The following is a 12,223-nucleotide window of genomic DNA, read 5'->3' on the forward strand; positions in this document are numbered from 1 at the left end:
GGAGGGGCGGTTGTGTTATTTCCGCAAATTACTATTTATTTATCCGTATAATATAATTCGTGAGTAGTAATAATCCAGGCAACGTTAACGATTAACGAGGCCGTGTTTCCTTCCCCGAGTATACCTTACCCGCCGATCAGAGCAGTTAAAAACACGCCATTAAAATATTTATTCCTGAAAACCCCCGAGCAGACAAGCGTTACTTCAACGTTAACAAGGACTCTCCTTTGAATTCAAAGGGCGTATTAGTAATTTTATATCCAAAAATTAAACTAAATCTAAATCAGAGAGGTAAAGACGGCTCAAACGCGATCTAAATCTCAACCCCTCCCTTCCCCCATTTCCTCGATCTTTCTTTCTCTCTTTCTGGCACAGAGAGAATACTCTCTCCGGGAGCCGGCGACGTCCTCGGCGGCGTTTGCGATCTAATCTGACGGGCTCAAATTCCGCCATTGCCGGAGCAGGTAACGTTCCGGTGACCAGAGTTGAGGCTAAAACCCTAACAATTGTTCATTTCTTGGTAGATCCTGACTAGCTTGTCCGGATCTTACAAACTGGGTGGGAATGGCTTCTTCGGAAGCCGCTTCCCGTCTGAGCCAGGTCATATCCCCAGCTCTTGAGAAGATTATCAAGAATGCGTCATGGCGGAAGCACTCCAAGCTCGCACATGAATGCAAATCTGTTATTGAACGTCTCACGTTATCTCCGAAGCCTTCTTCTCCATCTTCTCCGTCGTCTCCTACTGATTCAGAGGCTGAAGGCACGCTTCCTGGTCCACTCAACGATGGCGGTCCGGATGAATATTCGCTCGCCGAGTCTGAGACTATTCTTAGCCCTCTCATCAATGCTTCATCCTCCGGAGTTCTCAAGATAGCTGATCCAGCAGTTGATTGCATTCAGAAGTTGATCGCGCATGGTTATTTGCGTGGGGAGGCTGACCCTAGCGGAGGCGTTGAAGGGAAACTTCTGGCCAAGCTGATCGAATCGGTGTGCAAATGTCACGATTTAGGTGATGATGCTCTCGAGCTTTTGGTGCTCAAGACGCTTTTATCCGCTGTCACGTCGATCTCGTTACGAATTCACGGGGATTGTTTGCTACAGATTGTTAAAACTTGTTACGATATCTACTTGGATAGTAAGAATGTGGTTAATCAAACTACAGCAAAAGCATCATTGATTCAAATGCTAGTGATCGTGTTTCGGAGGATGGAGGCAGATTCATCTACAGTTCCTGTTCAGCCAATTGTTGTTGCGGAATTGATGGAACCGATTGAGAAAACGGACACAGATGGGTCGATGACGCAGTTTGTACAAGGGTTTATAACGAAAATTATGCAGGACATTGACGGGGTTTTGAATCCAGTCACGCCCGGCAAGGTTTCAATAGGTGCGCACGATGGTGCATTTGAGACTACTACTGTGGAAACAACAAATCCTGCTGATTTGCTGGATTCAACTGACAAGGATATGTTGGACGCAAAGTATTGGGAGATTAGTATGTACAAAACGGCACTGGAGGGAAGGAAAGGGGAGTTGGCAGATGGGGAGGGTGAGAGAGATGATGATTTGGAAGTTCAGATTGGTAATAAGCTGCGGAGGGATGCATTCTTGGTGTTTAGAGCTCTTTGCAAGTTATCCATGAAGACTCCACCGAAGGAGGCAATGGCGGATCCCCAGTTGATGAAGGGGAAGATTGTCGCATTGGAATTGTTGAAAATTTTGCTGGAAAATGCTGGTGCTGTTTTTCGAACGAGTGAGAGGTATTTTATATTCGGTGGCACTACAGCATTCTTATAGTTGGAATCTGCATTGTTATATCAGTCTCTCCACTGTACAACTGCATTACATGTGTCAACTTTCGAAGTTGCTTCTGGTCGATAAATCATGTTTTTATGTGATTTGTCATATATGCGATTTTCACCACATAATTAACGGATGTCATTTAGAGAAGGATTGGTTGAACAATGCAGCGGATAGATGTTGAGCTTTGAATAATTTAAAATTATTATTAACGAGAAACCAAGTGAAAAGGCCCCATCAAAATCTATCAACTCCTTTCTTTACTCCAATTAGTTCGCGTCTCTCCCTATGATTTGGACTCTCGATCCTTCTGGTACCTTTTTCACTAAATCTCTTTTTACTTGTTTGTCTAACCATCTTTTACCTCTTATATCTTTACCTGGCTCTGGAAGGCTAAAATAAGAAATTAAGTTGTTGCTTGGTTGGTTACCTTTGGAAGGTTAAATTCCGCGGACTAAAGTTCTTCTTACTTGGTTCTGGGACCTTTATGGCATGTGTTATTCAAGAGGGTAATGGAGGATCTGTACTACTTGCTTTGGAGTTGTCCCCCGAATTACTAAAGGATTACTAAAGACGAGTCTCCTAGTCTGTAATGATCAAGAATGACTATAATTACAAGAATGAATTTCTTATCGCCAAAAAGTCGTATGTTTCACCAAAGTCAACTTATCTTCAAGATCTTGTGATTTCTCTCCTTCCAATTATGAGAAAGTTAAACTGCGCAATTCAACTTCTCATGTTCATAGTTTATAATTTTTACATATGAATATATAGAAGTCCTTGGATGCATAACCTATTTATATTGTCTCTAACTGAGACATTAAGTTCCCAAGATAGTTGGAATGAGGAAAAAAGAGTCCATAATTTCGAGCAACAATGGCAATGAAAGTACAAATGGTCTTTTGGCTTTCCTCTGCTTCCTTTCAAAGTAGTTTTGGGGAATAATGCCATAGCATGTCATCTCCTTTGTTATCTATCTTTTGGATTGGCTCTATTATGGATAAAGGTCAAAGATTTCGTGGGTGCAACATTGATTCTCTTCCCTCTTCTTATCTAGGCCTTCTCTTTGGAAGTGATCCTAGAGTATCTCTTGTAGTTAAGGTTAGAAAGGGGTTGGCTTCTTCGAAAATAAGTTATTTCTCGGAAGGCATTAAGCTTACCTTTATCAGATATATGTTGAGTGGAATCTTCGGTTTTTCCTCCTTTCCCCCCTCCCTCCCCTCTCTTTAGAAGCCCTTGCTCAATTTGTAGGGGCATTGAGAAGCTTACGAGGGATTCCTATGGGAAGGAATTGATGAAGGAAAAGAGGCTCATCTCGTGAGATGGGAGATGATTGGAAAGCCGGTGAACTTGGTAAGGTTAGAGCTTGGGATTTTAAGGATTTGTAACAAAGCATGGTTGGCGAAATAGCTTTGGCTTTTTCCCCTTGAGCCAAATTCCCTTTGGTGGAGGATTATCGTGTCATCCCCTTGAGTGCCTGTTGGGTAGGTTGCATATTAAAAAAATTTGCGAAAGGATATTTCCCTTGTGCTTCCTTCCTTCTCTGATCTTGTTTGTTGTGTTGTGGAGGAGGGAAAGGAAACGTATTTGTGGGAGGAACAAGGGGTGGGAGATGGATCCACTACACGATGTTTTCTTGTCTTTATCATTTGTCTTTCTCAAAAAATTCTTTTGTGGCTGATGCCTTAGTTTAGTTTGGGAGCCTTTTTCCTTTTCATTTGGTTTCCATCGTCTTTTGTCTGACAAGAAGATGATGGATGTGGTTGAGACAGGAGTTGATGTAAGGATTGAGATAAGGGATGTGTGTATTTGGAGCTTTAACTCTCATGGAGGTTTATATTGTAGTTTCTTTTTCCGTTCCTCGCTGGTCCCTTTCCTGATAGAGATTTTGTTTCCTTGACTCTTAGTTTTCTCCTTTTTCTTCTTCTCTTTATTTATTTTTTGAGTGATAAAAGGCCAACTTTCATAGAGAAGATTCTAAAGAATGTTAAGTTATTTGGCCATAGAGAAGATTCTAAAAAATGTTAAGTTATTTGGCCATAGAGAAGATTCTAAAGAATGTTAAGTTATTTGTCTGTTGTCTGCCGGGTTATGCACAATTGGGTTAAAACTCTAGATTAGCTTTTGAGAAGGTGGCCTTTGTTCATTGGCTCGTTTTGTTGTATCCTTTGTTGGAAGGCAGGAACACTTGGACATATCTCTGGAGTTGTGGATATGGTTTGGCTTACAGTTACTCAGTCATAGAGATTTGTTTGTGATGATTGAGGAGTTCCTTCTCCATCCGTCTTTTAAGAAAAGAGTCATTTATTTTAGCTTGATGGGATGTGTGCTTCGGAATTTGTGTGGAGAGAAAAATAATGTTTAAAGAGTTGGAAAAGGATCCAAGCGATGTTTAGTCCCTTATTAAATTTCATGTTTCTCTTTGGGCTTTGATAATTAATCAATGGGTCTTATATATTTATTTTTTAATTACTCGATTGGTCTTATTTTACAAGACTGGAGACACTTCTTAAGTAGTCTCCTTTTTTTGTTGGCTCGTTTTTTTGAATGCTAGTGTATTTTTTTCATTTTTTTCTCAAAGAAAGGTTCATGAATGAAAAAAACCTAGATAAAGGTCAAAACACAGAAATTTAACTTTTTGAGCAGATTTTGATTTTTGGTTAGCTTGTGCCAATTACTTATTGTATTGGAGACGATAATTCTTTGAAAATGGATTAGTAGATGTCATGAGTCACGAGTATAATGAAATTTCAATTATACTTGTATTCCTCTTGATGAAAGCTAGTTGGAAATGTGGTAGATTTGCCCACTCTGATATTAGTCTTCCTTGATTGGTGTCCCTGTCATGGCATTTTGGTGAACTTGCTTTTTCACACACAAGAAATATGCTTTAGATTTTACCATGTTGTACTTCTGCTGGCAAATCATTAGTACTAAAAAATGTGTATGCAACAGGTTTCTGGGTGCCATTAAGCAGTATCTGTGTCTTTCATTGTTGAAGAACAGTGCTTCAACTCTTATGATTATATTTCAGCTATCGTGCTCCATTTTCATCAGTCTGGTATCACGATTTAGAGCTGGATTAAAAGCAGAGATTGGAGTCTTTTTCCCCATGATCGTTCTTAGAGTGTTGGAAAATGTCGCTCAACCAAACTTTCAACAGAAGATGATAGTGCTTCGATTTGTAGAAAAACTGTGTGTTGATTCCCAAATATTGGTGGATATTTTTATTAATTATGATTGTGATGTCAATTCATCCAACATATTTGAGAGGTAGGTCTGCAACTTTTCAAACATGATGCTTGGTATTCTAGCAATAGGAATTCTCACCTGATGCCTGATCCTTTCAGAATGGTCAATGGACTTCTTAAAACTGCTCAAGGTGTTCCTCCTGGTGTAGCAACTACACTACTGCCACCTCAGGAATTGACCATGAAACATGAAGCTATGAAGTGCTTAGTTGCTATCTTGAAATCAATGGGAGACTGGTTGAATAAGCAGCTAAGGATTCCAGATCCTCATTCCACCAAGAAAATTGAAGTGGCTGAAAACAACTCTGTTAGTGTTCCAATATCAAATGGCACTACTGATGAGCATGGTGAAGGTTCAGATTCCCAGTCTGAAGTTTCCACTGAGACTTCTGATGTTTTAACAATTGAGCAACGTCGTGCCTACAAGCTTGAACTCCAGGTAAGCTGCCGTTCTCTCTTCTGTTGCAACATCTCCATCCTTTCCTGCATTGTCAGTTAACTATCGTGGAACTACTTGATGATTTGTGGCAGGAAGGTATATCACTTTTCAATCGCAAACCTAAGAAAGGAATTGAATTTCTTATCAATGCTAATAAGGTGGGAAGTTCACCTGAGGAGATAGCTGCATTTCTTAAAGATGCGTCTGGTTTGGACAAGACTCTGATCGGTGATTATTTAGGGGAGAGGGAAGACTTATCACTTAAAGTAATGCATGCATATGTGGATTCCTTTGATTTTCAAGGATTGGAGTTTGATGAGGCTATTAGAGCACTCCTTAAAGGTTTTAGGTTGCCCGGTGAGGCACAAAAAATCGATCGTATCATGGAAAAGTTTGCTGAGCGTTATTGCAAATGTAATCCAAAAGCTTTCATAAGTGCTGATACGGCCTATGTTCTTGCATACTCTGTCATATTGCTTAATACTGATGCCCATAACCCGATGGTGAAGAATAAGGTCTGATCACTCTCTCTGATAACCTGGTTGTGATGTTAAAGTGAGAACGCTGATATAATTTCCTTTTTTTCTGGCTGATTAATATGCAGATGTCTGCTGAAGATTTCATTAGAAATAATCGTGGCATAGATGATGGTAAAGATTTGCCTGAGGAGTATCTGAAATCATTATATGAAAGGATATCAAGAAATGAGATTAAAATGAAGGATGATGAATTGGCTCCTCAACAGAGACAGTCTACAAACTCCAACAAACTCTTAGGCTTTGACAGCATCCTTAATATTGTGATTCGTAAGCGAGGGGAGGACCAGAACATGGAAACCAGTGATGATCTTATCAGGCATATGCAAGAACAATTTAAAGAGAAGGCTCGCAAAACTGAGTAAGATTGGATGGCTTTCCATGAAAATCTTCACTGCTTTACTTTTTCTTCTTCATGATTTTTTATTTTTTCTGATCTGCACACAGAACTGAATTTAGGCTGTGGTTTGATCTTTGAATATTTGTATTTGCTTTACACCTAGAAGCTAATATTTTCCCATAAAAATTCTGAGCTTCATGAAAGTTCCTTTGAAATGTGACTCTGGTTGGTTCATAAATCGAATTTTCTTGTCATTTTTTAGGTCAGTTTATTATGCAGCGACAGATGTTGTCATTCTTAGATTCATGATTGAGGTATGCTGGGCTCCTATGCTGGCTGCCTTCAGTGTTCCACTTGACCGAAGTGACGATGAAGTAATTATAGCTTTATGTCTTGAAGGCTTTCAATACGCTATCCATGTTACTGCAGTAATGTCCATGAAGACTCACAGAGATGCTTTTGTGACTTCTCTTGCAAAGTTTACCTCCCTCCACTCTCCTGCTGATATCAAACAAAAAAATATTGATGCAATTAAGGTTGGTTTTTGTATGTTCTGTCTTCTGTTTTTATCTTGTTGTCAGGGTATGGGTGCCCACTCCTTGCATTAATTATGCTCATGTCTCATCCCTACTGTGAGGAAGATTTGCTCACTCCAAGACCAGCTTAAGGAGACAATTAGAGTTTTATATTATTTAAATTTTCCATATGAAGGTTTGAACTAGGACCTTTGAGAGATTCTTTAACTATCCTAAGCCCTCACCATATGCTAGCCCTTTGGGTACTTTTTGCAGTTTAAATCACATAAGTTGGAGTAATAGGTCCATCGCTACAATGAGGTGATGTCTCGTTGTAGTCCATACACATTCCAGCTTGTAGTTGGCTTGGTGACCTGTTACCCAACCTCCATGAATTAGTAATCAACAATTGATATAAACTTCAAAACAGGAAAAAATTCCATAGTACAACTGAAATTATAGAACCATAAGTGAACCCCCTTGCCCATATTAGGGCAAACTTTATGCATTATTAATTCTGGATGGAAGACAAATTCCAGCTTAATATGATGGAAGGTGAAAGGTACTCAAAGTAGGTTCTGAGTTTCAGTAGTGTCAGTAACAAGCCCCATTACCGTTCATGGATATTCTACTAACTTAAACCTGCCTTCATCAGTCGGTGATAAATAATAACCGACGTTTCACCTATTTAAGGACCTTTAACATGTTTATTTCCCCTAGATGAAGTATTTGAGAATGAAATTGACTTTTGGCAATTTCTGAAAGAACTGTTTTTAATGTCTTGTACTTTTGTGGAATATGAATCTGATTGTGTAAATGTGTTATCTGAAATTTCAATAGGCAATAGTTAAGATTGCAGACGAGGAGGGAAATTTTCTACAAGAAGCATGGGAACATATTTTGACATGTGTTTCTCGGTTTGAGCATTTACATCTCCTGGGCGAGGGTGCTCCTCCAGATGCCACTTTCTTCGCTTTTCCTCAAAATGAGTCTGAAAAGTCAAAGCAATCCAAGGCAACTATGCTTCCAGTATTGAAAAAGAAAGGAGTTGGGAGGATTCAATATGCAGCTGCTGCTGTGATGAGGGGATCATATGATAGTGCTGGTATAACTGGCAATGCTTCCGGTGTCACATCGGAACAGATGAACAATTTAGTTTCTAATCTCAACATGTTAGAACAAGTTGGAAGTTCCGAAATGAACCGCATCTTCACTAGGAGTCAAAAGTTAAACAGTGAAGCTATTGTGGACTTTGTTAAGGCACTTTGCAAAGTTTCCATGGAGGAGTTGCGTTCCACGTCTGATCCTCGTGTCTTCAGTCTTACAAAGATAGTTGAGATTGCGTATGAACTCTTGTCCTTTTCATTTTTTGGAACCTCGGTTATTACTCCTGCTTAATGATTAGCACGGATTTGTTTATTACAGAATTCATAATGCAGTTTGCTAACATTTCAGGCACTATAACATGAATCGCATCCGACTTGTATGGTCAAGCATCTGGCATGTGCTTTCTGATTTCTTTGTGACCATTGGATGCTCTGAAAACCTTTCAATTGCAATATTTGCTATGGATTCCTTGCGTCAATTATCCATGAAATTCTTAGATCGAGAAGAGCTGGCGAATTACAACTTTCAGAATGAATTTATGAAGCCTTTTGTCATTGTTATGCGTAAGAGTAGTGCTGTTGAGATTCGAGAATTGATCATTAGATGTGTTTCTCAGATGGTCTTGTCCCGAGTTAATAATGTTAAATCCGGATGGAAGAGCATGTTCATGGTATGGAAAGCCTATGTGAACTCCATCCTACTTTTTTATTCTATTCGTTTATGACTTTAACCTTGCTTATCGTCTTTGATTTCTTGATGAAATGTTGTTCTGTCTTTATTTTCAGGTCTTCACTACAGCTGCTTATGATGACCACAAGAATATTGTTCTTCTGGCCTTTGAAATAATTGAGAAGATTATAAGAGACTATTTCCCATACATTACGGAGACTGAAACAACCACCTTTACAGATTGTGTAAATTGCCTAATCGCATTTACCAATAATAGGTTCAACAAGGACATTAGCCTCAATGCCATTGCCTTTCTACGGTTCTGTGCAACCAAACTTGCTGAAGGAGATCTTGGATCCTCATCAAGGAGCAAGGACAGGGAGCTCTCTGGAAAAAGTTCTCCTCTTTCTCCCCAGAAAGCAAAAGATGGCAAACACGATGCAGATATGAACGACAAAGACAACCATCTCTATTTCTGGTTCCCTTTGTTAGCTGGTATAATAACGCTGCTGATTTTGCATCTAATTTAAACTGCCAGGCATTTGTATCCAGACAATATATAATTATTGTTTTTGGGTAATCTAGCTTGGTTTTGCTAGAGTAACTTTTCACTTCCTTCATTCTAATGATGTCAAGTATTTTGTTTCGGATTTTGCAGGCTTGTCAGAATTGAGCTTTGATCCCAGGCCTGAGATCCGAAAAAGTGCCTTACAAGTGTTGTTTGATACCTTACGCAAGCATGGCCACCTTTTCTCGTTACCATTATGGGAACGGGTTTTTGAGTCTGTCTTGTTTCCAATATTTGATTATGTCCGACATGCTATTGATCCATCAAGTGCAAGTTCATCAGAGCAGGGAGTTGATAGCGAGAATGGTGAACTTGATCAGGATGCCTGGTTGTACGAGACATGTACCTTGGCTCTGCAACTAGTTGTTGATCTATTTGTCAAATTTTATAGTACCGTCAATCCCCTTTTGAAGAAAGTGTTGACACTTCTTGTTAGTTTTATTAAGCGTCCTCACCAAAGCCTTGCTGGCATTGGAATTGCTGCATTTGTTCGCTTGATGAGCAATGCAGGAGATTTATTTTCTGAGGAGAAGTGGCAAGAAGTGGTTTTCTCATTAAAAGAAGCAACAACTGCGACACTTCCCGATTTCACTTTCCTAGTCAATACCGAGTCTACGATAAGGAGCCACAGACTTGAGTTAAATGTGGAGAAAAATGCAGAGACCAATGGTTCTGAGTTACCCGACGATGATTCCGAAAGCCTGACAGTGCAACATGTTTACACTTCAATATCTGATGCCAAATGTCGAGCTGCTGTTCAACTTTTATTGATACAGGTAGGTTCTGTAAGCTTACCCGTCTCTTTCTGCTTATTGCATTACAACATATGTGTCATTCTTCAATATTTTAGTCTCAAGGAATCGAATATAATTATTGGTGGGTAATGTAGAATGCGATATTGTTGTATACATGGAAGTATTAGCTAGCTGTTGTTGAAATAAAGATGGTAATACAAAATCTGATGCTTTGTAATTTGAATCAGATATAGTTGTGGATGTAAGGACCCCTGAAGTTGAACAATTTAAGTTGCTTGTTTTGCTGATAAAATTGGAGAAGCTTCTTATTTGTTTATATAACTTGCAAATGTCCAACTTTTCTGCTGTTTTGGATAAAATCTGACAGTTCTCTTGTAAAATTTTGCAGGCGGTTTTGGAGATCTACAACATGTATAGGTCTCACCTTTCGACTAAAAATGTGTTGGTCCTATTCGATGCTTTACACAGTGTAGCATCTCATGCTCATAGCATTAACACCAGCGGGCCGATACGTTCAAAGCTACAAGAGTTTGCCTCCATAACACAAATGCAAGACCCTCCGCTGTTACGGCTCGAAAACGAATCTTACCAAATTTGCCTCTCTTTTGTACAGAATCTCATTGTGGATAGACCTCATTGTTATGAGGAGGCAGAGGTCGAATTGTACCTTATTAAACTTTGCCGCGAGGTATTGCAGTTCTATGTTGAAACAGCGCGGTATGGGTATGTGGTTGAAGGATCGATTAGTAGTGGCACACAACCTCATTGGCCAATTCCCTTAGGTTCTGGCAAGCGAAGGGAGTTAGCTGCTCGGGCACCTCTCATCGTTGCGATTCTTCAGGCTATTTGTAACCTAAACGAGGCTTCGTTCGAGAAGAATTTGGCCGGCTTCTTCCCATTACTGTCTAGCTTGATAAGTTGTGAACATGGATCGAATGAGGTCCAAGTAGCTCTCAGTGAAATGCTCAGTACTTCGGTCGGTCCCATTTTGCTTCGGTCTTGTTGATCTACTCGGTAAGTCCAGACCTCACATTTTGAGATGTATGATAAAATTTTTATGAAGCCTTATAGTCGTTTTTTTTTTCTCTTTGTTCCAATTGATTTTTCATTACATTTTCTTTTTCTGCTTCAATTATGTTAGCATAAGTTTAGGGTTGTAGCATAAAGAGGTAGCCATGGTTTCGAATTTTCGCTAGTAATTCTAAACCGTATTGAATCTAATTTATTCTGGAGAGTCACCCCTCCTTTCATTTATATTAATCGCTGTAGAGTTTCTTATATATGTTCATTTATATTTTTCTCCCAAGAAGATAGTCCTTTTTTTTTTTTGTCTCGTTTATCTACTCTTTGTGCATAAGGCAGGCAGGAGATGTCGGAGATGTCCCGATATAAGCATAGCTCTACTGTAATTGACATTTACTCATCTTGAGATTGAAAGTTTGAATCTCTATACTCAATTGTATTGAAAAAAAAAAAAAAAATCATGCGCTAGCCAGAAAGAGGTATCCTCTTAAGTTCCCTAGCAGAAGATTAAGTTAGAACTTATGTCTTGATTTTTTAATTTAATAGGTCTCTAAACTTTAAAATTATATTTTTATTAAAAAAATTGAAACGATCTAATAAATCTCAACTTTCAATTTTTTATTGAACTATAGATATCCTCTTTGGGTGAGGAATCCTTATTCAAAGTCTAGTTGATTTAGTTGGGTTGAGTTGGGTTTGTTTTTCTTTTTAGATTCAATTTTGGGATGAGTGTCGGTGTGGGTGTGATCATGTTGATTTTAATTATTTTATTTAACTTGTTTTTGTTAATCTTTTTACCGTTTGAATTTATTGATTACAAACAAATAAGATGACTAATAAACAAGCTCTTTCACATTTTATTGTGTTAAAAAGGTCATTTAATGATTAATGAAGAGATTATACACCATCCAAACTAATTTAATGATTTAGTAATTCCGAATCAATCACTATCCCACCACATGTTGCAGCTGTTTGGTTAGCTTAGCAACTTAGACTCTTAACATATTCTTCTCAAAGTAAAATAATTGATGCGATTCTCCATTAATTAAAACTGTACTTTGAAAAATCATTGTAGTTTCTAGGACCAAAAAATAGAAGGCAACGATATCAAAAACAATTTTTTTATGGAATAGTTTAAAGGATTAAATATTATTGCTTTTCACTTTTATGAAGCAGCTGGATATTAATGAGGGTGGATCTAGTGTAGTTTGGAGAGCAAA

The 12,223-nt window shown here is 38.6% G+C and overlaps 1 protein-coding gene across 1 annotated transcript; it reads left to right on the forward strand.

Moving 5' to 3' along the window:
- The first annotated feature begins 299 nt into the window (after nucleotides 1–299).
- LOC120088403 (brefeldin A-inhibited guanine nucleotide-exchange protein 2-like) lies at nucleotides 300–11,260 on the forward strand. Its single transcript, XM_039045676.1, has 11 exons — nucleotides 300–1,760; nucleotides 4,756–5,073; nucleotides 5,151–5,490; nucleotides 5,583–6,005; nucleotides 6,095–6,387; nucleotides 6,629–6,902; nucleotides 7,722–8,224; nucleotides 8,337–8,658; nucleotides 8,774–9,152; nucleotides 9,316–10,001; nucleotides 10,369–11,260. The coding sequence occupies exons 1-11, from the start codon at nucleotides 565–567 to the stop codon at nucleotides 10,984–10,986; spliced, it is 5,352 nt and encodes a 1,783-aa protein (XP_038901604.1). The 5' UTR covers nucleotides 300–564; the 3' UTR covers nucleotides 10,987–11,260.
- Nucleotides 11,261–12,223: the final 963 nt, after the last annotated feature.

This window comes from Benincasa hispida, chromosome 1 (genome assembly GCF_009727055.1).
Source record: "Benincasa hispida cultivar B227 chromosome 1, ASM972705v1, whole genome shotgun sequence".
Lineage (NCBI taxonomy): Eukaryota > Viridiplantae > Streptophyta > Magnoliopsida > Cucurbitales > Cucurbitaceae > Benincasa > Benincasa hispida.